The 26,517-nt window shown below is 47.0% G+C and overlaps 1 protein-coding gene across 3 annotated transcripts in view; it reads right to left on the bottom strand.

The window, feature by feature from the left end:
* Positions 1-26,517, bottom strand: part of MDGA2 (MAM domain containing glycosylphosphatidylinositol anchor 2) — a 324,296-nt gene that overhangs the window by 228,660 nt on the left and 69,119 nt on the right. The window contains exon 1 of one of the 3 annotated variants that reach the window (XM_080592728.1): positions 10,681-11,052. The exons of the other annotated variants lie outside the window; for them this stretch is intronic. Coding sequence (XP_080448854.1) covers positions 10,681-10,696 — 16 coding nt within the window. The 5' untranslated portion in view covers positions 10,697-11,052. Of the gene's footprint in view, positions 1-10,680; positions 11,053-26,517 lie in introns of those variants that run through there. 3 annotated transcript variants of the gene reach the window in all.

Raw genomic sequence — 26,517 nt, 5'->3', positions numbered from 1 at the left:
TTCCTGGAGAAGCTCAACTGCTGGAATTTTATGAATAAATGGTCATCGCGGCACATATTGGAAAATATTGTTTTAATCTCAGACCTCACCGTCAGGAAACGGGACCGGCCTCCGCGGCGAGGTGAATCGGTGAGACATTTCGGCACTGTCTCGGGGAGCCCCCAAACTGCTGCTTTGCTGGAAGCTGGGGGTGACTGGGAGCCCACGGGTGGTGGCTGAACACTGATCCAGAGGGCTCTTGGTCTGCTTGCCTTCGTTCACTTTATATCATTTGCTTTCCCACCCTTGATGATGCATTTCCCTCCGGGCTCCCTGTCCCACTTTCCTTCCTGGTCTTTCAGCAACAAGCAGAACGCGAAGCCTTTCTCCTCCTCCTTTTTCACATGCTCCCAGCCACCTCCATGTTTTGGCAAGTTATGGATTCATCCTGGATCTACAACGCTGGACATGCACACACCAGACCAAGAGCAACAAAGAAATAGGGACAAAACCCTTGCAGGAGTTTGTCCCTGCACGTCCCCAGCACAAAGCAGGGCGCTGCCAGCTTCAGGTGGCCTCAGGCAGCTCGCTGCCACCAGCAGCACAGCACGCTTGCTCGTGGGATGCAACAAATTGTTATGATTCCAAATCATGTTACATAGGAAAGAAACCTTTAAAAGAGACGGAGATCTTAGCCTGTATTCATGTCTGGAGAATTACCATGGCCCTATCCCCATCCAGAGCATACCTAGTGTTCCAGAAACAGATACCAACAGACAGAGACCATATGGTAGACACCATAAGTTTTTAATACTTGCCCACCAGGAGGAACAATAAACAGCACTGTAATGAGTTGTAAGGGGAAAAAAATCTATCTGTTCCTAGAAACAGCATTATGGTTCCCCTAACTCAATAGATACTCTGCTGATAAGCTTTGTAGTGTCAAAATTAGGTCAGTCTGTGACAGTAGTGTTGGGAAGCGGCAGGGTGATTTAATTAGCTCAGAGCCTTCTGATGGTAGTGCTATCAATCAAGAAGGCTTCCCGAACTCTGGAAATGTGGTTTAAGTCGCAGAGATATGGGCAAATATCAAGCAACATGGCAAAAACAGTCCAATCCAAGAGGAGAAAAAAAAAAAAAGTGGGCTTCATCCTTCTCTTGCAAGCCTGATGGGCAAGGACAGATCAGGGCCAGCTCAGCAACAGGACATACATGATAAATGCTACCACATGCATAAAGTGAGAGTAGGTAGGAAGTATTTCGTACTGATAGACACATCTTTTCAAACTATGGACCTCTCCCTGCTATCGCTTTTCTACTAAGGGTACTGCAGGTGACACGCAGCCATAAAGCTATTAGAAAATACTAAAGAAATGATATTTTAAGCACAATGCGGAGCAGACCAGGAACATCACAACCAATTTCTAATGCCCCTTACCGGAGCAAGGCCCCGCACAGAGCAGCACCAACGCAGGCAGCCTCTAGCGGAAGGCCTCCCGCATTAGGTACCTGGCCTTCATCTCAGCTAGGACCCAAAATGAAGAATGCAGCTGATACCCTGAATATTTATGTAATTAAAGCTAGGTGTCTAACATTTCCCATTTCCCACAAAGAGTACTACACTTCTAAACATAAAAAAAGCTGGTCTGATAATAAACTTATCCGCCAAGTGAATATCACCTAACCTCCAGCTGGAAAAGGACACATCAAGTCCCATGATACCTGCAGTAATACACTCTACATTGATGAGAACCATTGCCACAGGGCAATACATTCATCATGGTAATACCACTGAGATTCCCAGTCATTTTATTTGCAATTAGCAAAATTAAGAGCTGATATGAGTATTGGAAAACTCAATTTTGAGAGTTGCGAACATCTACAGTTACTTTAAATCTTCTCTTTCTAAAAATAAAAATAAAAAATTATTTCCTCCTTATTATGCTGCAGAACTGCATGAAATTCACTGGGGACTTCACTCTGTTAATTTCTTGTTAATTGGTTTTGCGTGGAAAGGCTCATGATGCAAAGCACCGCTGCAAAACCATGGGCAGGATAACCAAATTACACCTAGGCACAGCCAGGGCTGACAAAACAGCAGCTCATACTGGGGGACTAACGCTGGCCCTGATGCTCTGCAGGACATCCTCCACACGTATATAGTGACCATTTAACGTCCCAGCTCTGGAGCACACCCAGATCTCCAGCAAGTTCTGCACACACGCAGGGATGTGGCTGCATGGATCCTGCCGTAGGACTGGGATAAATATTTTCCTGGAGGGGGTAAAGCAGATTACTCATGATAAAAAGACTTTTCTAACAGAAGCATTATGGGTTTCCTCTTTCACATGTATCATTTTTAATTACATTTTAAGTAATCCTGCAAGTTCCACAAATCACAAAGAACTTCTCATTGCTAGGACTGAAGTAAATAATTAAGAGCTGCTGATTAAAGAGCCTGAGTTCTGATATTGCTCAGAGTAGAATTCTCTCGCTGTTGTTTTCCAGCAAGGTCTCAACCAAACCTGTTTATGGACGTGGAACTGCTCACCAGCGAGTAACTGTGGCCAGAGACACTTAAATTTGGGACGAACGGTAACGCTGAGGCTCTCCGTGCCTTGCAGCAGCCCCAAATCAGATGGGTTCCAGTCTCACTGGTGCTGCTTCAGCCTTCAGTCAATTGTGGGAGCACAAATATGGAGCATTCTGTACAAAAATCTCTTAATGCAAGCTTTCTGCGAAACTCAGAGAAGGGCATAATTCCTAAAATGTGTAATAGACTAGCTCTGCCCATCCAACAGCTAATTCTTGCCCAGCGCTTACTTGGCCTTAAACGTTTATTCAGGATTTTTGCAGATCGTCCTGGAATATCAGAGAAGAAAACATTTCTCCCGATGCGCACACATCTCCTGCAGTAACTGTTCCTCCTTTTAGCCGAGCCGAGCCACCAGGCAGGCCTCCCCGCAGCACCATCACCGCTGTCGTTGCCGCAGGAGCACAGGGCCACCTATGCGACGGTTACCGCGGGGTTGCAACCATGCGTCTCTGCACAGGCGAAGAATTAAGAATAATTTCCTCCACGCTCTTGCAGGAACTCATCTCCTGCCTGAACTCTCGCTCCCTCTGTCGCCCCTCAAGGGGTCAGCTAATTCAATCCGAGCAGACGGACTGCTCTTCTCCACGGCGCCTGGCTGGAGGCTCCTCTCCCAGAAGTCTGAGGACGACGTCGGCAACTCTGCTTCGGCCAGGCAGCACATGGGACGTACTCGTGGCAGCAGCCTCTCTCTCTTGAACTTGGAAATTAAAACTGAGTTGCCTGAGTGCCAGAACTAAGAATGGTACAGGGCTTCCAGATGGGATTTCTGAGGAGTTTTTGGGTTGTTTTGTTTTTAAACTGGGTCCTGGCTGCAAATAAAATGTCAGAGACACACTGCCTTCCAATTCTTACTTCTGCTTGACATCCTTACACTGGCAACTAAAGCTCAGCACAGCGGCCACTTTTCCTCCGTCACATTCCACTCTTTCTACGTTAAAGCAGTGGCCCCTTGCATTTGTCATCTCTTATTTCCCAGCCTCTTATTCCAGCACGCTCAGAGGAGGACACCACCACCACGTCTCGGTTAGCTCACAACGCGCCAGGTGGATTCCATTCTTGCTCACAAAAGTGGCATCACTCCAAGACCGCACTGATTTGGGGGGAACTGTGAAGGCAAGTGTGGAGGGAAACCTTCCCACACTCTATCCTCCTCCCTGAGTTGCTTCTTGAGCAGTTTGCAACCTACAGATTTCAAGCAGTGGGTTCAACGAATCTTCCAAAATAAGAAGAGAAATGATCTGCAAGTGACGGGCTTAATTGAAGCAACACTTTGTTGTTCCTGGCATCACAAAACAGATGATATTGCCAGACCTGTTTCAACAGTACTATCGTCTAGCAGTAAACATGTCTTACTTATTACTGCATGCTCAGAACAGCCAATATGTTGACTTTACCCAATGTGAATGGTACATACACATGAAAATCAAATGTATTAAAAATCACCTCTTAAAGATGAATCCTGATTACTCGTATTTGTATACTTTGACAAAGCATCTTTCAGAAATGTCTATTTAACCAAGAAAACTCTGTTAGGACGGTTTGAGAGAAACAGCACCACAGAAATGGAGTCAGCCCTAAAGAAACTGCACGTGTATAGCGCTACAGAAAATAACCACGGGTCCCAAAACAACACAGAATCACAGCATCATTTAGGCTGGAAGAGACGTTCAAGATCACCGAGTCCAACCTCTGACCTAACACTTACAAGCCCTCCACTAAACCACGTCACTACCATGGCAAAGGCTGCGCTCCAGTTAGGAAACTGGAAGTTTCATTAAGCTGAGGTTGTGATAATTACTGCACTTACAGACAGAAGGGGATCAAGAGCAGAGGCTGGAGCTCCAGGCAGGCACCAGACCTTGCCAAGGACCAAGAATGATCAAAGGAGGTCAACTCTGGACCTTCTTCCCCTCGTCCACATTCCTTCTCCTACCCTGCTGTTATCAGCTCAAGCTCCATTTGCTGCTGGTACAGCAGAGAATTAGCCAGCCTCCACCTCCCACCTCCTCTGCAGCCAGAGCAGTGAGGGAAGGAAGATCCGTGCCCTCTGGGGCACAGAGGTGCCACAGAGGTGCCGGGACCTATTAATCGCTCAGTGCCACGCACACACAATGTGCTGCTCAAAGCCGCGTCAAGGTCCGTAGCGCAGACCATCTGTAACCGGCCATTTGCTGATGAACCAATGGAGCACAACCGAGCAGAACGAGACTGGGGCTCGCATCCAGTAAGAACATTAAAACGCCTTTCCCCAGGTCTGTACTTTGACTTAACGCTAAGACTTGGCAGACCAAAACTTGCTGGCTCCTCCGCAGGCCTGTACGTACCTCCAGGAGCAGGTCCTCAGAGCGCGGGTGGACGAGCTCCAAGCCCCGGGTTCCCTGGAGCCAGCTAAGGCTGGAGCTCATCCCGTCCTGGCTGGCCACCAGCAAACAGCTTGGCAGCACCGGCACTTGGCAGAGCGATGCCCAGCCACCACGCGGCCAGCCAGGGCACCTCACCGGCAGGACTGCAGCTGGCCTCCTCCACCTGCGGGTGGGCGGTGGGAGAAGGACGGAAAGATTTCAATGGCACGGAGCACGGCTTAACCTCAAAGACACGGGATGGGGATTGTGTGGGAGCTGCTGGCTGCCTCAGCCACCAGCTGTGGGGAAGGGACGGCCCGGGAGGACTGGCTGAGGGAGGCATCAGTCCGTCTGTCCCAGCAGAATGCATCCAGCCTGCCTTGGGATGGGGCACCCACAGCTCCTCGGGGCAGCCTGGGCCTCACCGCCCTCATAGGGAAGAATTTCCTCCTTACATCTAATGTAAATCCCACCTCTTTTAATTCAAAACCATTGCTCCATGTCCTATCACTACGCTCCCTGACAAACATGGTCCCTTGCTCCTCTAAAAGCCATGCACGATGCTTGATCAGTCAACCTAGGCAAAAGGAATAAAAATACCTCTGTGGATGCCCCAAACCAGGGGGATGTGCTGCAGGTGCTACCAACCCCACGCGACTGCCAAGAGCAGGGATCACGTTTCCCCAAAGGGAGCCTGTCCTGGCTTGGCTCAGCCCTGCCGTCAGGACGAACGTTTCCCTAAATGCAACGCGGGCCTCAGGAAGGGCTTCGCTGACTGAAGAAAGACAGTTGAAAGAGGAATTTGAAAACGCACAACCTTAACATGAATGCAAACAAAAAAATGCCACTCTATAGCGCTAAGCAAGAATAAACAGCTTTTAAACAACAATTTGCATTTCTTGTGAGATAGCACAAATCTGTCCCAGCGAGCAGCAACTACCAAGAAAACAAATCTCCTTTCAGGAGGATAAATATGACTTCTTGAATTAAAATGGTGTTTCCTGTACTTCAATGTCTCACACCTAGTTTTCACATCTTTGTTTTGAAACACTGGGTGTAGGAGTAACAGCTGAATGACGGGAATATGTTCCATTATATAAAGCAAGAAACCTATTACGCCAGGTTTTGTATATTCTAGGCACTATCGCAACTTGTGTCATTCCTTTTAGCTTCAGTAAGGAAAGAGTAATGCAGTTTAAAAAAAATACAGCTGGCGTAAGAGCCCAGAAAGTGACTCATTTTTCTATCACCTCCTGTACTCCAGGAGCTCCCCAGTGCCCGAGCGCAGCAAGCCCAGGAGCTCGCGGTGCTACCTGACCATCAGCAACCCCCCACCAAAGGTACCAGCTCCCCAAAATGGCCTGGAAGGGGACGTCACAAGTGGTAGTTTCTGCTGGTGGGACTTCTGGAAATGTTTCTGGTTGAGAACTTCTCATCGGGCAGAAAGCGCCCATCTCTACTTGCTCAAGGAATACATCAACGCCAGCAAAAAGACAGCAGAGCTCTGTGCACGCTTGTTTCGCGTGTGCAAGCGAGTGGGAACTGGGAAGAGGGGCCGGACAGGCTGTGGAAATGCCCCCCTCAGGGGCTGAAGCCTTGGCCAGGCCATGCCATTGCTGCTCTCAACTAGCATTGCCAACGGTCCCACTTCAGGCAGGAGCCTGTACCGTAAATCCCCAAGCCCATTCCAAGCAGCACGTCCATGACTGCGCTTCTCCTCCACATCCCGAGCTGTACCACTGATAGAGTTTAAGTGGGTTGTTTTAGCCTTCACCCTTAAAGGTAAGCATAAAGGAAGTTGAGTTTCTCTCACTAGTATAACATACTAAGCAAAACCATGTATTTTTATAACTATAATGATTTTCAGGAAATCTGCATACGCAGAGCTTAGCAGCCCCTGCCTCGGTCTATAGGGCACCTGCGTGCTTTGTTGTGAGGCTCTGTTTGCTCTGAACTGATCCATGCCCATCGCGCTGCGGAGCTGCACGAGCTGGGTGCCAGATTGCCTACCCAGGAGCAGGCTGAGCTCAAGGGACTAGAAGCAGCAGCACAGACTTTTCCTGGAGGGAACAAAGCACAGCCTCATTCCTGACCAACCTACTCTTTCAGCTTCCCTGAGAGAGGGGACAGAGTTTCCCCTGGGCAAAGCAAGGAAACCTGACAGCAGGAGCAGGATTAAAATGCTTCTGGGGGACACAAAATGGGAGCAGGTGGGAGAAAACAACGTGCCTGTGGAGAGGAGAAATCCAGCAGGTAAGCCATGTGCTGCAGTTCTCATCTGCTGAACAAGCTCCAAAGAGTGTTTAAAATTAGTGACAGCTCTGAGAAGGGAGCGCAGATGGGCACGTCGCCGTGCCTTTCCATGCGCGCCTTGTACTGGCCCTTGGTGTAATTTTGTCACCGAGAGCTCACAGAGCCCCCACCTTCTGCACTCCAGCGATGGTATTGGGGTTTCCTTGGAAGACAAGCACAGAAGGGGGGAAAAGCACATTTAACATAGGGCAGCTCTCCAGAGGGCTGGCACCTGCCTGGGGACACCGAGTCAGCCAGGCACTGCTCCCTCGGGCCAAGGACCCACCACCACCACCCACTTCAGGTGCCAACACGTTGGCCCAACTCCCACAGGTCACCCACTCAGTACCAACCCCACGCAGCGTTTAACACGTCGGTAACAGCCGCTTCAATCCCTCCAGGGTGGACAAGGCGATTTCCCTTAAGCACGCCCACTCCCTTGGGGTCCCTGCATGGCGAGCGGCACTGGGGCCCTGCCAGCCCTGAGCCTCGTCTTCCCAGGGAGAAAATCTGGAGCCCCAAGCTGTGACTGCTCGGAAGCCTTTCCAGGCAGCCCAGGGAAAACCCTGTCTCCTCGCAGCATAGAGCAGCGCGGTTCCAAATTTCAGCCCAAGCGTGCCACCAGCCCAGGCAAGCGGCAGCAAGAGAGCACCTGCTCTCCTTCCTTCCCTTTGGCTGCGCAGGCACAAAGACAAGATGCAGAGAAGTGCTTGAAATAGAGGGGCCGAGTTCCCCAGATGCTGTTTGACACTTGTCACTTTCTGTCTCAGCTGACAGCGGCTCAGGACTGTTGGACCCACCACAAGCCTGCGTGGAGGAGCTACAAGGAACTAAGGAGCAGATGTTTAAAGCAGCCCGGTTTGCAGCGGCTTGTCCCCCAGGGCCAAGCTCTGACTGAAGCTCTCCTGGTACTGCAGGATTCCCAACATCTCTGTCCATCAGTCCCTACTTCCTCGGCCTTGTGGTTCCTTGGTGCCTGCTGCTCTCCCGGCAGAAGCCCGGTCAGGGCACTCCTCCCAGCCCAGCCACCCCTTGCACAAGACGCAGCAGCTCAGCAGTGCCTGAGGCTGATGCTGCTCCATCAAACGTGCTTCAGACTGGCCCAGGACTTCACATACTAACTGGGACTCGAATTCAAAGACAGACCCGCAGAAACAGAAATCACCTCGCCGAAGGCCTCCTTTCCTCGGGAAGCCCAACTGATAGCTCACTATTAACGTGCCACTGAACGTGCAGCTTGTTCCCAGAGTTAAGTCAGCGCTTAGGTGTCAGCCTCTCTGATTTATTTCAATAAAAGTCAATGAATGATCAACAAATCAATAAAAATTAACGAAGAAAATTATTAAACTCCCACCTTGGTGCTCATGCAACATTAGGTTGTGTATTATTGTTTATATGATTTACCGGTCCCTTTTCGGTGGCTGATGACATCTCCGATTTTATTAACAGAGTGCAATTAGCCATTAAGTTTCATTATGGAACCGCTCCTTTCATGCAAAATTTGCGTAAGCCTGTTAAAGCATTTAGAGTGGGAAACGTATCTCATTTCTCCCAGCCAAAATTAATCACCGGTGCCGAGCTGCTCAGACTGTTACACAACCCTCCCGGTAGCAGCAGCAGCGCATTCCTGCAGCGCCGCATCCACTGCCTCCATCTCACAGCGACTTGCAGGGGGCCAACGCTCAGCTCGGAGGAGCCCCCAGCCACTCTGCTGCGTGGGCATGTGCAGATGAACGCCAGCAAAACGTTATCGGGCAGAAGAGCTCGGCTCTACTTCAGTCACCACAGGCTCAGCCCAGTGAAACTACAGCATCGGGGCTCAGGCTATAGGAATAAAAGCAGGGAGATAAGGGAAAGACGAGGGTATTCCTTGCAGCTTCTGTATTGTCAGTAATACCCCCTGCCACATTGGGTACGTGGCTTTCCTGTATGTTACATACCTAAACGCCCAATTTTTTTGAGCGTTTCTCAATTTTTTAAACCTTTTGTCTCTCGATTTTAAACCTCTCAATTTTTTAAACCTTTAAGTCTACGGCCTGTAATGACCTGCAATGCAGCCACCATCGCACAGCTCGGACTGCTCGACTCTTTCAGACTCACTGTCACTAAAGGTCTTGGCCCAAGAGCAGTTTAGACTATTTGCAAAAGACTATTTGAAGAAATAATTCATAAAAATTACTAGAAAGTTACTCATGAACTCTTATGTGCCAAAACATCACGACAAACTCAAACACCTCCTCTGCAGTAAGATTGAAATTTATGCTTTTACCCATTCCTGCACCTTAAAAGAACAAAACCAAAAAGTTTAAAAACTCCTTTTACAGCTGAGCTCTGCTGAGCAGCATGCAGCAACGCCCCCGTCCTTTATGAACAGAGGGAAGCCAGCATCAGCCCTCACTACAGACTGCGTCTGCAAATCCTGCGAGCAGTCCCCTCCCCAGCTTCGGTTCAGCTCATATGGAAAAAGGACATTTTCCATTTCTTTCATGAGGTTGTCTACTTGTAGCACCAGATGTCCGATAGATGCAGCCCAAGCAGAGTGACAGATCCTATAAAGGGTGAAGCTGAGTAACTTCTCCATGCCTCCCGGGTGTGGGTTTCTTAAGAGGAAAAAAAAATATCTGCTGCATATGTTCAGTCACTGCGCAGTTGTGTTTGTTCTGCTTTAAAATCTTTGCAGTCGCTCTGATGACAAGTTTAGATGCGGAAAGCAAAAAAAAAAAAAAAGAAACTGAGACGCAGGATTTAGGGTTTCTGAGGACAGGATTCACATTTGAGCTGGTGAGGAACAAAGGTCAGTAAGTGACAGCCAGGAGCTGTGCGCCTAACGGGGAGCAGAGTGGACGGACGCAGGAGGCAGGGGTGCTCTCCTCTCGTCCTGCCTGGCTGCCCGCGGAGCCCAGCCGCGCAGCATTTCCCCCTCTGGTCACTCAGCCCAGTCATACACAACTTCAGACCCCTCGTTCCTCCTCCTGAGTGCAAACCATTCAGCATCACTGAAGGAAAAATAAATAAATAAATAAATAAATATATATGAGTGTCAGAAAAACAAAAAGCTTTCTAAACTTTCCTTCCTTCATCAAAATAAAAGTTTTGAATTCACTTAGAAATCCAAAACACTGCGAGTACCCTTACACTTTGTCAGCTTACTGATTTTTTCCCCCTTAAAGAATTCCATCAAAACGTTTCTTACTTTTTAACTAGAACTTAAAACATTTGCAGCAAATGAGTTACGGGTAAGCAGCATCATCTTGCCAGGGTTTTTGTGTGGACAGAGACCTGGCGCTAACAGCGAGGGAGCGAATCCCTCTGAGGACACCAGCACCGCAACAGCCACAGGGAAAACCTGAAGGCTTTTCCAGATCTTCAGCCCAGTCCCTTCTCTTGCTGTCTAAATACGGACGGCATCCTTTTATATTACGCTATTAATGTGGATCTTATCACCACAAAATCATTTCCAGAGTCACATACCAATTGGTATCTCCATGTGAAACTTCCCAGTGGAATCGGGTTCTGGTGACAGGCATGGTAGTTTCCATCACATCTCTCTCCTTACATCTATCACAAAGTATTTTCTTGTGAACAAGGCCTTGGTTAAAAGAGTTTACTAGTTCTTTTTGCATATTTCCCCAGGCAAAGCAATAAATTCTGGTTGCAGAAGCGACTTCAATGCACAGGCGGTGGAAAAACTTCACAGAAGAAGCATGAAGCTGCAGCAGATGAGTTCTGGAGGGCCCTGCTTTGGGGACGGCATCCTCAGCTGGAGGAACTCAGCAGCACCGAAGCAACTTGGCTGGGAGTGCTTTGATTTACAGCAGCTGACAATCTTGCCCTTAGACTGTGGCTGTGATCTCAGAAAACAAAATGCTTGAGAAATACAAGATGAAAATGGAAAAAAGTATAAGCAGATTTCTTCAAAACTATTAGATTATTGGCTATTTAAATGCACTCCTAATTAGTGTATCATAAGCTGTCCTTAATACATTTCTCAGCACAGCGAACTGTCAGATTATATGGACTCCTGAAATCTGAAATTAATTGGAAGAGCTAAAGATAGCGCTCAGTAATGAAAATATCCACATATGCTTTAAAATGTTTGTAATAAAAAATAATGATCGCATACATTCTTCTTCGAACTTAAAAAAACGAATATGGCAGCCTAATATCCTCCTCATTATCTAGGTCCTCATAAGTCATGAAACCATTTCATAGCTTTATATCTTAAATTATAGCCGATTTCCTGAGCGTCTGTCTGATGTTAAGAGCAAGATCCAAAGGGCTGCACATCTCACCGCACACACGCGAGCACCCGATCTACACAGAGGCAGACGCAAAGCAAGGTTTAAAACGTTGCTCGAGGAACATCGAAGGCTTTGATCAAGTGATGTTAAACCGTGGTGTGAAATAATGCATCAAAGGGCGCTGCTGCCCCGCTGGGGGAGCCGCCAGCTGGCGGCACACGGGGACGTCCCGGCGGGTCACGCCTTGCACAGAGCTGCAGAGGGGGCAAAAAATAAGGGGGGCTGTGGGGTTTGCTTCCCTTCGGAGCAACGCCAAGGGTCTGTCCGAGGATGAAAGGCTTGGGTAAGGAGCAGGGGAACCCTGCTTAATGAAACCAGGGATTTCCATACCCCAACTCCTCTCTGGGAGCCAAGACCTTAAGAACCTAAATATGCTATGAGGTTTAGCTGCATTGGTACCAAGCCTCGAAAGAAACCCCATGGCAAAGGCAGCCAGCCTCCATCACTTTCCTGGCATGCTTTCTGCAGCGGGGAGAGGCTGACACCCTTCAGACAGCGCGGCTCAGGGGGACAGAGAGGGCCAGGCAGGGCCGGAGACCCCCGCCGTGACACGGGTCCTGTGGATGCCTCCAGAACACACGTGCTCCAACCACAGAGTAAGAAAACTGCATCCAAACGAGATCCACAGAAACCATAATCCATTCTTGTTCCTTCATCTCCTCACTGCTACTGCTTCATGCGTCACCACTGGCGACTACTTGAGTTCCTCATAAAATTGAGGAAACCTTAGGAGACTGAATACACGTATATCCCCCCACACTGTGCATATACTAAGGTGAAACTACTCCTCCTTGCACTGGATGCCCCCACTCAAGACCCACGCAAACCCAGAGAAACAAAACGAGATCCTTGCCCCTGTTCTTCTGGGAGACCTCGGCACAAGCAGACCTCCAGGCTGAAACACTCGGCAGCTGGTCCTCCACGAGCTGAACCCCGACCAGGACCAGGAGCTCACAGGAGAGGCCGAGGGAGCGGGCTGTCCCAGGTGGGCTCACAGCACCCGGGCCGAGGGCCATGCACGTCCCTACGGGTGCACCCACAGGGCCGGGCCGAGGGCAGCACGCGAGCACGAGCAGCCTTCGCGCCGATCCCACCCCAACCCAGCTCGGAAGTTGCTTATGTAAGTAGGGAAGATCAAAGAGTTCTGCTGACAAAGAGGAAAAAAAGAAGAAAAAAAAAGGAAAGCCTTTTTGGTTTAATTTAAATGAAACTCGAGCTGAAAAGATTCAGCTCTAGCAAATTTTTGTTTAGCAGAATTTTCTGCCCACACTAACAGCAAAAAAATTAAGTCAAAGTTTTTTTGTTCGGTTGTTTTTTTTTTTTAATAAACGTCTCCTTACCATTTTATTTGCACACAGAGCAGGGACGAAGCAATAGGTTAGAATTACTGTAAGGGTCAGACAATACTACATACTCTATTTTAAATTACCGAGTAATAGAGGACTTGCTCTTTCATGATTTACAATGGAAATAAACACCAATGAAGTAAAACTGGCATAAACAGGCAGGAAATACAGCCTTGTACGTGCAGTATAAGCATCAGGACAAAGTCCCCGTTCACCTGCACCACGAGTACATTCCCATCGGATTTCAATGAGGTCTCAGCTTACGGCAACAGGATACTCGGCCTGCTCCACCTGCAAGCCCCTCTTTGGGTCCTCTGCCTGATTGCGGTTGCAGACCACGCCACAAACTAATGGTTTTGCTGGTATTCAGATGAGACCTGACTAGAGCAGGAGGTGGTTGTTCTTTTAAAGCACATTGCAGGGTCCCCCCCGAGACATCCCCCTGGCAGCTGGCCCCGGCAGGAAGAGGCCGCAGCGCGCTCCTGCCCCGCATCACCACCGGTGCTCAGCTGGGAGCCGCTCGCGTGCTGTCGCTTAAGGGAGCGGGGGAAGAAGCATCTCAAACCTGTCCAAAGCAAGATGGAAAAGTGACTGCATCCAGTCCACAGCTTCTGGCTCACAGCTTTTATGAACCTTCTATAAAATGAAAATAAAGGCTTTGGAAAATGCTCCATATTCCAGCGAGACCATTAATCAGGTAAGGAAGGGATGGGAAGAGGCATCGACTTTTGAGCTGTGCCAAGCACCTACGCGGCTACAACCACACTTCGGTAGTTCATCTGAACTCAACTCTGAATCAATTAAGCTAAACTAAATGAAGTTGTTCTTAAACTAAAAATAAAAATTAAAAAAAAAAATTGTCCAGACTGACATCTGCTGCAAACCAGCAACTCAGATTCTAAAAAGCAGCTCAGATTCTGGAAGATGTATTTGTGATGCAGAAGCTTCCTACATCACATAACAGTGTTATATAAGAGATTCCCAAGCTCAGATTCGCAGTGCCTGGGAAGCTCAGACCATGAAACCACCCAGAACCAAGGGGCTGATGGAGGTGGCTCTGCAGGCTCCGCTCTCCCACAGGACCTACAACGCCCAAAGCCTGGGGTGAACAGACCCAGTTCTGTTCCAGGCAGGCTGAAAGGCAGAACCGAGGTGACACAACGCCTCCAAACTGGCCAGAGCAGCTGGAAACTCAGCCATCAAGCCGCCGGTTGTTTAACTGCAGCTTCTGCACGCCAGCTGAAGACAACCTGCGTTGGTTCCTGCCGGCAGCCGCCTCTCCGAAGGAATACCCTTTCCGTGGACTTTCACCTGGGGCAACTTGTCCAGGGCTTTCTATATTAAAAGGCAGTATTGATTTTCCCAGCAACGCTGAACAATTTAATATGATGAACAAATGTGATCTCAACATGTGTTTGCCCGTGTTTCTCCCCAGAAGGAAAACCCGCCTGACATTTGCAATAAAGTTGCCATTCAAAAAGGCTCTCAGAAAAGCAATCCTCCTCCATCAAACTGTTAACGCCAGTCCTCGGGCACCCCGGGCTGGCAGGGACGTTACCCCAGCACAGTACAGAAATGACATCCCGCAGCAGGACAGCCTTGCTGGTAGCGTGGGCAGGAAGAGGCAAGGCCCATCCCAAGGAGCGTGCCAGCAGCAGCAGGACAAACTCTCCCCAAAACCACTCTGCCCTCTGCCTGTCCACGTGCCTTCCCCCAGACAGACAGTGGGGGACCTCAGGAAAGGCTCAGCAGGGAGAGAACTCGGTCTTTCCATCTTTCTAGCGGCTACAGGATCAAAGCTTCACAAAGGGAAGATCCCCATCTCCGTGGGTTTTATTTTTCCAAGCATTGCAACGCGCTGCAGAGCTGCATCCTGCTCTGCTGGGAAAGTGCCTCCTGACTCCCACCCAGGCAAGACAGATTTCCATGGCACAGCTCAGTTCTCGGGCTGCACAAACGTGCGAACGTGGTGCCAACCTGTCCTTATGCTGTGATCTGCTCCCACTCCTGCCTTTCTTCGTTTCAGTTCCCTCGGTGCAGGGAGGCCAATTAACAGCACGTGACATACGGCACGAGCATAGATCCCTTCAGGACCGGAGTCATAAATATTAGGTGTTAATACAGAAAAACCTTGAGATGCTCAGATACAGTATTTCTGTTTGTACTTATTGACAGCAGGAAATTCATTCTTTCTGTTAAAATACCAGATTACCTGAGTCCTTTCTCTTTCTTACGTTTCCCTGATGCCCCACATCCTTCCATCCCTCGTCCTGCAATGCCGCTACACGGAGCCTGCTCTCCGGCTGACCCTGCTCTCCAATGCCTCCGCTCCTCACCTTGCAGAAGCCATCCAGCAATATGCTATTGTGCTTCTGAGCAGTATTTCAGCCAGCATAGCCGATATTTACCTTTGTGTGTTCAGGGTTTCTCTTCTGACAACCTTGATACTACCAGATCTGTTTATGAACCAATTCTGCGTACCTGGAAGCTGTTTGTACCCCATCTTCCCCATCAGACATCTAAATGCTCAAAGTCACTGCTGAAATCTACTCAACTTATCCTCAGAAACAGAGCTTCAAAAACCTGAATGGTACAGGCGCCAGCACCAAATCCATATTTTATAAGATGACGCATAAGGATGTACATCTTTGCATAGGCAAGCCCAGTCTAGAAGGATTTCTGCCCAGATACTTCGATATGAGCTGAAGCCAGATGGCACGAAATCCCTTTGGGCTGCATAATGCTAGACCATTACTGCCTTTGAGGATGAGTTAAGCAAATTTACAGGAGTACAACTTTCTGCGTCCACCAGAGAACTTCCATCTGGCTGTTACCCACGATCTCCACCAGCTCTGGCTACAAAGCCGGTGGCAGAATTTCCCACGTCTCAGCTCTGCAAGCCAGAGCACTCTCCCCGCTGAGAATCACAAGGCACGTGCCTTAGCAGAAGAGCTCGCTTGTGCAAGGGGCTCCTCCATGTGCAGCTCCACGGGGTCCTGCAAAGCCCTGGTGGGACCACGAGGGCCAAGCAGCTGGGCCCCGTACCCCATGGCAAGAACAGCACTGCCCTCCAGCTCCGCTCTGTGCTACGGGGGCTTCCACCCAGCAGCTCAGCCCTCCCTTCCTCCTTTCACTGGCATCAATATTTGAGTGTTTGCCTGTCTTCAAATGACTGTGGCCCACAAAATATTTACTAGAATAGCACAAAACAGAATCCCCAGTGTCATTTGTTTATTCCACATCACTTTGAACTTGAGAAAGGGAAGCCAGAAAACACGGTTTGATATCAGAATAATGTTAAAATAAAGCAGACATACGTATTGATAAATATTTAAATTCTTTACAAAGTTTTAAAAAGCCTTGAACTAGATTGCCTGCTCTTCACTCACGTTACATGGAGTGGGAACCTCACACCCTATGTAGCAATGCTCATTGCCTGATGCTGCAAAGAGGATAACTGTTAGTCATTGGTAACGCTGCAGTTTTTTAGGAATATGAAACCTACATTTGCTTTGCATGCTCGTTGATGATGATCATCTGTGGGTGCTTAAACAAGAGACACACTGGGCAGGACTGAGCTTTGACCAGATTTAGCATAGCAGGTCAAAAGATCCCATAAACCTGGCCACAAACAGAAGGAAAAGAAAATTCTGAGTAAGTGAATGAAAATTCACAACAGTTCAATTCAGGCAGGATAGAGGAGCAGACCACGGGTGCAAGCTGCAAATGTGAATGACTGAAATCATCTGCTTCAAACGCTGAATGCCCTGCATGCTCAAGGAGAAATGAATTACCAAAATTAATCTGCAAATAATTTCAAATAAACAAACTTGTGATGACCGAAAGCTGTTTACACACAATTAGCAATCAGAAAAAGAAGAGCAAGCAGAACGGCTCTCATTAACTTCAATAGGCTCTAGACCAGGCCTTGTGAATGAGCTGGTTATTACAAAGTTAACTGCAAGAGTTATTCACCCAGCGCTGTTTACGCTTTCAGACAACACGCTGATAACCCTCTCTCAGGGATCATTAGGAGGGTGGGAGGTAAACCAGGACCTCACAGAGCTCCCAGCAGCTTCGGCAGCCCCACTGCTTGCAGCACCACGGAGCAGGCTGCTGCTCGGCGCTACACATCGCTGCCTTCCCTCCGAGCACTTCTCGAACCACGCTCGTACCGGCTGCGCCAGGGAGGTGCCACCAGGCACAGCTCCGGAGAAACCAGGGCTTGTATCGTGTCTGCTGTGAATTTCACCCAGAGACGCAGGGTAATTCAATGAAGAAAAGCAATCAGCTTCGTACGAAAGAGTGCAGGAACAATGAATGGAGCCTTTAGTCTTTTCTGTTAAAGCTGTCACAAATAAAGCGTGCTCCATAGTCAGATCACCTGCCATCGAGACAGAATGTGACATCTGTGAATGAGAGCTCAGTTGGAATTTATTAGACAATAACAGCTGAAATGAGGCTGACGAATACAAATCTAACGGTGCTTTTTTTCTTCCTCTTAATTTGTTTTGTCAGAAGACAACCACAAGGAGAAAATGGAGGCAGCACAGCTTTCAACCACCCTTGCTCTTGCCCCTACAGTTACTCACTGGTGGGGACCCGCGTGCAGAAATGATGCTTTGCTCACCCGTGAGGTGCCATCCTTCCTTCAAGCCAGCTCTGAGGGAAGCCAACCAACATTTACTCCGTCAGAGGAACACCTTCCCCCCACCACAAAGGTAAGTGTTGGGATTATTAAAAAAAAAAAAGAAATCAAAAGCTACAGATCGAATATTCACCTAAAACAAGGAAATTTCTCTTTAAGCAAATAAGAATATTGACTTAGTAATATTAAAGCTTTTTTTTTTTTTCCCCCTGGCAAAACCAGTAACTTTCTTTTCATGAAAGAACAGAATTAGAGTAAGGTCATGTTATTAAAATTTAGTTGAATAACATTAATTCCTCATATTGATATACGTGCTGTAGAAAGTGGCATGGGGTGGGAACGATGCCATCAAATTGTGAAGAATTGCTGATGTATCTCCGTATTTTCTTTGAGGCAATCAAGTTTGACAACGACCGCACAAGGTGCTACATACTTTGAAACACCACATGGTTACTGGATTCCCCACCACCGCCAAGGGGGATGGATTTACTTTATGATATTCAGACCACCGCCCCCGGTCAGTGGCACTGTTCCCTGCCAGTTTCCACAACTTCTCTGAAACATCTTTCACTTTGGCTCAGTTCGCTTTGGTGTTTCGTTTCAATAATCCCAAAGCTAACCCAACTGTCATGGACTATTGACGGAGAGAGGGATTATAATCCAACTGCTGTGAAATTTCTGAGTGACCCAGCTAGGAATTTCCACTGTTTGCAGAAAATACAAGCACAAAACCCACAGTTTCTACCAGAGGTCAACAAGAACGTATGCCTGACATTACCCTTATCCTTCAGGATAACCAGTTAGAAGCCAGAATGACCGAGATAAAAGCTATAAAACAGGTACTAAATAGACATAATATGATACAATAATTGAGCTGGATGCTCAAGAGAAGGGACAGCCTATCTTAAAGGTAAAGACTGCTCCGACTTGTCGAGCTTCCCAACCCACAGCTGAGCAGGGATAGGGTTATTGCCCACTAGCACAGGAGGTGAATACCAAGAGGAATTCCCTCCACCGGGCAAGAACAAACTATAATAAATTAGTTGGAAATTAGCTCAGGAAGTAAATGGGAAGGTCTCATCCCAGAAGGTCCTGGAATCCCATCCCAACGGCAGAAACGGGAACGGAGCCAGAAGAACAACAACCTTCAGGCTGCAGCTCGGCCTGTTGACGAAGCCAGCTCTGTGAAGAAGCTGCCTGCAATGACACTGGATTTGGTGAATCAGCACAACCGTTATCGTCCCCTGATCCTCCCCGGGTTATACGTTACTGACCAGAGCCCACCCCTCCGAGCAGCCCTCCCCGGCGTGCGCACCAAGGCGCGCCAGGGGCCGGAGCCCTCCCGCAGGGCCCGTCCTCCCGCCTGGCACCGGCCGCGGCAGCTTGGCGCGCGCCCCTGGAGCCTCTCCCAGCTCGCCTGCAGGTTACCCTAAATCTGATTTTCTGTTGTTGCTCTAATGGTCTTATTATCCATCGTGGCAAGTTGAAATGTATTTTGTCGCCCTTCCAAAGGTAATTCTTATTCAACAGAAAAATTTACATCTCTTTAAAGAAGGAATAAAAGGAAAAAACATCTAAGATGGCTGATTACATTCACTTGGCAGGATAGAAGAGAAACACTGTTTTGACTTTTATAAGCTGTCATTCCTGATTTTTTTTTTTTTTTTTACTCTCTCATACATAAAACTTCCATTTCCAAAGGGTAGCACGGCTCTTATTTACTTATGCTAGGGGATACTTCGCTCCCATTCCAAATCCGGACCCTGCTGTGCAATTACTTAACCGAGTTTAATCCCGCTTCTTGTCACAATCCAAACAAAACATATCTATGCACATATATAAACCTAGGAGATAATTTATCCTGGTGATCCATCACGAGAAAAGATGATAATGTTCTGAATGTATTACTGAACCATAAATTCAAATTAATCACAGAGATGTTTGCTTGTATGCTTAAGCACAATGCATACAATTAATTTATCGTTAAGAATTACTGAGCTAGGTTCTCTCAGCATAAATCAGGAGTAATTCCACTGACTTACAGCCTGCTCTCAGCGGCATGAAGCTGCCTTGCACTTACACTGGTACTAAACAGAATCTTTCTTTTATACAGAGGGACATTAAGATTTGGGGTTACAGTGTCCAATTTTAATCTAATGCTTCATTAGATTAAATATAAAAATTGCAATATTTAGCCATTTTAATCAATAAAATATTCCTGTAGAAGAGCTATTGGGCCTTTTTAATCACCAGTAATTGTACTTTTCCAAGCTTTTAAGCAAAAATACTATTGCTGGCAAATATACCAACCTGTACCTCAAACGATGCCTTCATGCCTGTGATGGGAGGCAGTGAGTAACGTCATTCCGCACCGTGGCTGCGAAGCAGATTCCGTAAGCGTTTCTTGCAGGACTAAGTTATAAGGGTTTATACGAGGGGAAAACATTCTTGACATAATTAATAGATGCAAGATTGACTATAAAGAGCTTCACAAATTATTACCTCAGTAAATTTTACTGATATATTACTGTTTCTTGTGGGCTTTTGGGGGATGTATTAGATGAATTGTTTTTTTAATGCACATCTTATCGTGTAGCATCAAATTAATGGAAGAAAGTCCGAGTGAGGGCTATTAGGGGTAAATGTGCCACCTGAACTTGGGGAGGGTCAGCACCGACGGTCTCTAGGAGCTGGAAGACGTGGGCCCATGAGGTCTCTGGAACAGAGATCTCAGAGCACCCAGCAGGGGCTCAGCACGCTCCACACCTCACCACACTCTGATCAGGGCAGGGTCTATAGGGGCAGCTGGCTCCGTGTTGGTGGCCCCCCCTGCACCAGGGTCTGGGGTCACATTATGGAGTCAGTCCAGAGAAATTCATCACAAACACTTGGATTTAGAGTGGTTATAGCATCTGGATGGTGAGTTAGGGTAACAATAGATATTTCCCATGGATACAAAAATTACATTTGCAGTAGCACCCTCCCGAAGATCAGACTGCTGCCTGAGACCAGGCACAGCATTAGCAAACAGGGCAGCAGTGGCCCAGCTCCCGCCCAGTGGTACGTGCAGAAATGCTCTGCTCGTGGCATAACCTGACTACTGACTTCCCATCCTGCTGGGATCCAACCTCCATTTACAGTTCAGACAGATAGGGTCAACTGCCAGCACAAATTTAGAAGAAAATACTCCTTTTTTCTGGATTCTCATATTCCTTCTTTCTGGATTTTCCATATTGCTCTGCCACCAGCCTCAGAAGGGGGCACTACTCCCATTTAAATAGCACTCACACCAAAAAGGTACCATTTCTAATGGGATTATCTATTTCGGCCTATTTCAAATAGCAAGAAGTAATTTTAAAATGCTATTGACAACTGAGCAACTTCCAGAGCACCAGATTACCCTAAGAACATTTCTCAAGCTGAATATGTTTAAATTAAACACGACTGAAATGTTTTGCTTATTTTTAAAGAGGTCCCCAGTATCTGCCCAGGTATTTAAATATCTCAGGTTTATCAGAGATGGCTTGGTTTTGCTTTTCCCACATAAGATTATTTAGAGGAAATACATGCGCATTAAGCATTTGGGGCTTGAAGTCAATGGGAGCATGACCAAATTAAGCTGTGGCTCTGAACATTTTTTTTTCCTTTGTTTTGTTTTTTAAGCAGACTCTGGAACTCTTCCTGCAGGACACAACATGCAAACAACTTCTCTGTGCACCCACAACACCTGTAGGTGACCAATCTTTAGGGCAGTTTTTGCAAGCATTCCCCACCCTTTCCCCAACAGCCTTTAAAAGCACCGAGGTCTGCCTTGAAGACCCCGCTAAAAGCAAATAATTTTAGAGTCATTTTGCTTCACAGGAGAGCTCCAACCAGCCCTGCTCACTGCTTCCATTTGTACCAGAACTGCTTATTTTTCAAACAGCCCCTGGAGGGGACCCCTGCCTGTAAGTACCTCTGTGGGTGCAAGCGGTCACACCTTCCTCCTGTTCTGCTCTGGCTTTGTCAGTGTCCTGCAAGAAAGTGTTACATGACCTGAACTTTAGATTTATTTTATATATAAACTATATAAAAGTATTAAGATATATAAAATTATGTATATTATTATATATTAATGATAGAACAGTTTGGGTTAGAAGAGACCTTAAAGATGGTCTAATTCCAAACCCTGGTCACGGGCAGGGACACCTTCCACCAGATAGTAATTAATATTGCTATTATATTAATGTATCAATATATATAATTAATATTATTGTATTGGCCCCAGTTACATCCACAAACCCCACAGCCAGCGAAGGAAGGAGGAGCCTCAAGGAAGGAACACCTTCAGCGGTGGCTTCTTCCATCTCTTCTGCTGGGTTTGAAGAAAATCCCCACACACAGAGCGGTCCCTGTTCACCATACATTAAGCAAATACTAGCGACCCCTCTACTAATATATTTGCCTTTTACTACAAGGATGCAGAAAGCCATTTCAATGCGCTGCTGTAAGAAACACCAGGTCTGCAGGTAAGGGGATGCCTGTTTGTGAAGCCCCGTATTCAGGCCAGAAGGCTAGCCTGCGCTTCAACACATGGATACCAGCGTTATTTGAAAGGAGGAGAGATTACAGACAACTGAAAATGGAAATATTAGGGGAAATATACAGCTTCCCATTTAATTTTCTTGAAATCTTAAAAAAGAACCTCATTACACTCCAAAGCCAGGCCTGTGACACGCTACAGTTACGTAAAACAAAGCTGAGTCAGCACATCCCTTTCCAGGCCAGTGAATCTGAAAACTTTGATTTGCTTCCCTGAAAGTTTATGGTCTGCGTCCCCCTCTGGTTTTGGCGCAGCAGCTTCCTTGGGTAGTTTTACCCACTGAGCATGGGCAGAGCAACGAGGGCACCTACAGAGGCTGACTGCCAGTCCTTTGGCCTCCCAGTACATCACATTTCGGTAGGCTGCAGGGATCGCTTTTAATTAGAGTGATATTTAGTTCTAGGTCAAACGACTCCTAATAATCCGAGTTCAGCCTCGCAGTGAATTTAGCTTTGCTAGTTACATTCATAACCCTGCGGAAGAAGGAAATCAGGTTTGCGTGACAAGACTGCTTCTCTGTGGCCAGGTAAATGCCACGGATAATGCCCCTAACCTGTGCATCTGCACCGAGCGAATGCCACGCTACAGCTACATGCTCAAACTTTGATTTCACCTTCAAAAAAATCAGTATTTTCCAAGAAACACAGAATTTTATCAATAAGTTAGTCATAATGTTTAGTAAGAAATATCTGTAGAATGAAAGCAAACCGAAAACTTGTACAATTTGCAGAAAAGGATAATAATCGTGCTGTTCCAAAACAATGGATTTATAGAAATACTTTTGCTCTAAGCCAAATACCACGCTGCACAAAGAGGTTCACCTCTACCCGGCCCTGTTCCATACACACAGCCCTGCAGCAAAAACTCATTTTTGGTTTGAAAAAAAAAAAAAAAACAGCATTAGGAAATTCATCTAAACCTACCTTTCTCCTGCTTTATTACTTTCCGCGTTACAACCACGTGCCCTACTCGCACGGCGAGGCGTTGGCTGTGCTCGGAGGCATGCTCCCGGGCTGCTCCTCTGCTGGGGAGCGAGCTATGGGGGGCAAGCTGGGATGAGGGGTGCTTGTACAGCTTCAAACAGATCTACAGAGAAGCCAGAGCATAGCTTTGAAAAAACGAACCCCTAAATTGTCAGAAAACAGTTAACTGAATCAAACCCACAAAACAAGGGAGCTGTGAGATGAAGGCCGCACATGTGTATGATCGTGTAGCACCAAAACAGCTCACGCGTCAAAGGATAAAGCAAAGTGTTGCACATTACACACAGGCAGAAGAAGGATACAAGCTTAAAAATAAAACAAAACAACCCAGCCCAGCTAAGACCTGGGGAGGGATCTCGGGCGGCCCCCCCTCACCGCGCGGTGCCCTGCCAGCACCCACCCAGCCACGGCTCCGTTGGACGCAGGCGGCCACTCGGAGCTGCTCGTGTGTGCTCTGCCAGTGCTCAGAGCAGCAGGTGCTGCTTCTTGTACCTCGCAGGGATCCCATTCAGACTCAAAAACTCTTCGACACCTTATCTGCCCGTTCAGAAGAGCCGAGAAAGCGGCGGTTCTGTAAGCAGCGGTTCAAAACCAGAGATGTCTTCTGTTTGTGCATGGATACAAGCCTGTGCTCTATTTTATGTATAAATAACGTGTGGGTATTTATAGATTCATTCACAGCCAAAAAGTTAGACCACGTGCAATGGTTATGCACCATCAGAAAACAGCATTTCGAAACTGTGCTATTTGCAATGAGGGCTGTGGGCCAGGGCCAGACGTAGTGACAAGCAGGGCAAAGCAGCAGGCACGGACTGCTCTTCATCTCTCCAGAGGATGAGCTGGATGGACACCAGGAACAGCAGGCACTGACTGCTGTTTTCTTACGTGGTTCATCTTCTTACAACGAAAAATAGCTTAAATCTTATTGAAATAAGTTATCCTATAGAACAAAAAAACACGCGTGCACCTTCCTGTCATTATTCAAATGGCTGTAATATCAAATATATCTTTCTAATACTCCCAAAGTCAAACTCGAAGTGTAAAATGACTCTTCAGTCTCACACAAAATGAATATTACCCAAAAAAAGGCTTTTAGTGGCATTTATAGGATTATATCTTGACTATATTGTTCTTAGAAGTGTTGCATATTACTGCTAACGCAGTTTCTTGAGGGCTTAGACATTAAACAGTGGCCCGTAAGCACTTTTTAAAACGACAGTATTTACCTGAAATAGCATATTTGGTTTCCAAAACTCATAACGTCACAGGAAATAAAATTTTAAAAAATGATTTTTTTTTTTTTTTTTGCTATTTTCTTTATAAAACTCATGATACTTGGGCAAAAGTAACATTCCAGGAAAATATCGCTTACAATTTTCTTGCGACTATTTCTAAGTTTTCTAAGTACTTGCTAGCTAAAACCAAGCCGGACTCTATTCCTTTACTCTTCCATTACGACCCATTAACCATTTCCTAGGCATTTTCCATAATAACAAATATCCTTTCTAGGCTGTACATACCCTGTAAGACACATACCTAGCAGCGCACTGTGCCCCAAAGCATCACGATGGCTAGGGCCAGCTGAAGGTGTGCTGAGCACCTTCAACAAACGTTGGCCCCATGGCCTGCCAGCATCATCACACAGCACGTGCTGGCTCTCACGTAAGAAGCTGCACTACCATAAATAAATACTCACCTGTCGAGCGTGTCAGTAGCAGAACCTGCTCTCCTTATCTAATCTCTTAATTTGAGAAAGGTAAAACGCCCCAGCAGGTTAAAAAAAAATTATACATTTTTAGCTTTTCCACCCCATGCATCTGTCACATTTACATATAATCCACCAAGGATTTGAAACACAGCACAATAGAGGAAGGGCTTTAGATTATAAATACCTGAGATGAAATAATGGCTTGCAGAGAAGTGGGTCAAATTTAATCTCTGGATTAAATTATCAGCACTGGAAAATGATTTTCTCCCAAACACCCCCAAAAACATCTTTTCTAATCAGCATTCATGAGAAACTGAAGGGTAAACAAAGCATTTAGAGATTTCAACTATTAATGTTCTTTCTCATTAGATTAATAATTGCAGAAAATTATCTGCCTCCTATTTTAGATGATCCTAGAGACTTGGCATGGAGAGCAAAAATAGTTTATTTCACAGCTTGTCTTCAGCTTCTAAAGCACTGAGGTTAGCACTCCTGCACAGCAGAGAGGCACAGACCGTGCAGGAAGAGAAAAACAAGCAGTTGTGCTGGATTTTGTAACCTTCTCCAGCCAAACCTGGGCTATCTCTATTCCTTACATCCTACAAAACCACAAGGGAGCTGTGCAGACCATCCCAGATGTGCACGATAGAGTACGCACACAAAAAAATATGCTGAATTCTGGGCTAATTAAATGTGTTTATTTTCTATAGTAGCACCCCAGTAGTAAGAATGGTTTAAGACCATCAACCAAGTAAAGGCCAGCATCAGAGGTTTTTATTTCAGAGTTTATTTCAGACCTCCCACAAAGCCATCTTCAGCTCTGAAGGAGAAAGCAGGCTTAAGCCTTGTTTTCAGGAATCGGGAGAAACCCTCTGGGTAAGGATTTCTGTTCCTTACACCTGGCTGAGATAATCGTGTCTGCAGGGAGGTGTTCCGGGAGACAGAGTGGGGTGCAGGCAGGTGGGTGCAAGAAGACCACGAGCTCGGGCAAACAGCAGGAAGGCAAATTTCAGCTTTTACCAATTCTATGTCTAGTCTCTCCCAAAAGATTGTCCAACTATAAAAATGAGAGAAAACCAAGCTACCAGATCAACCAGGAACATCTGCTGACGATTTGCCCTTTGTTCCTGCAGCTCCTCCTAACCCTGAATGACACACACAGACTTTTTTATTCTCGTACTGCCTCCCCAGTGTTCCTGAATCTCCTTCCATGTCCTCATTCCCCTTCACCGTGTAATTCCCAAAGCACCAAAGCTTCCCCTTGGACTTTGCGTCTTTGTCTTTCCAAATTCTGACAAACAGAGCCGGAGCTGCTCAGACCTGTGTGAATAACACAACGAGAAGCCAGGGGCTGCGTTCCCCGCTCATCCCATCGCCACGCGGCGGGAGGCAGCCTGGCCCTCGCCCTATTTTAAGCTCCGCTCCACAGGTACGGTGTCCAGGAAGACTAATGCTCCGTGACACCCCGAGGGGCCGCGGGGCGCTCATCTCAGAGCTCACTTCGCTTCAGATACCTTGGGTGAGGAGAAGCACATATGAAAAGAAGTCCTTTCCCCCCTCCGAGGCGGTGTTTAAGCAGGCAGACAGCACAGGCCTAGCTGAGGCCACGAAAAAAGCAGAGAGGTGTCACCGTTCAGGTCACACTTTCAGATTCAGACAACCAAAATACAGGCCTCTGTAAAAACACTAACTTCAAACACAACGAAGCATTGACTTCTTGTAGTACTTCAGCAAGGATCT

This window comes from Anser brachyrhynchus, assembly GCF_964034855.1.
Source record: "Anser brachyrhynchus genome assembly, chromosome: 5".
Taxonomy (NCBI): domain Eukaryota; kingdom Metazoa; phylum Chordata; class Aves; order Anseriformes; family Anatidae; genus Anser; species Anser brachyrhynchus.
The sequence above is the reverse complement of the archived record's forward strand: the minus strand, read 5'-3'. Positions and strand labels throughout refer to the sequence as shown.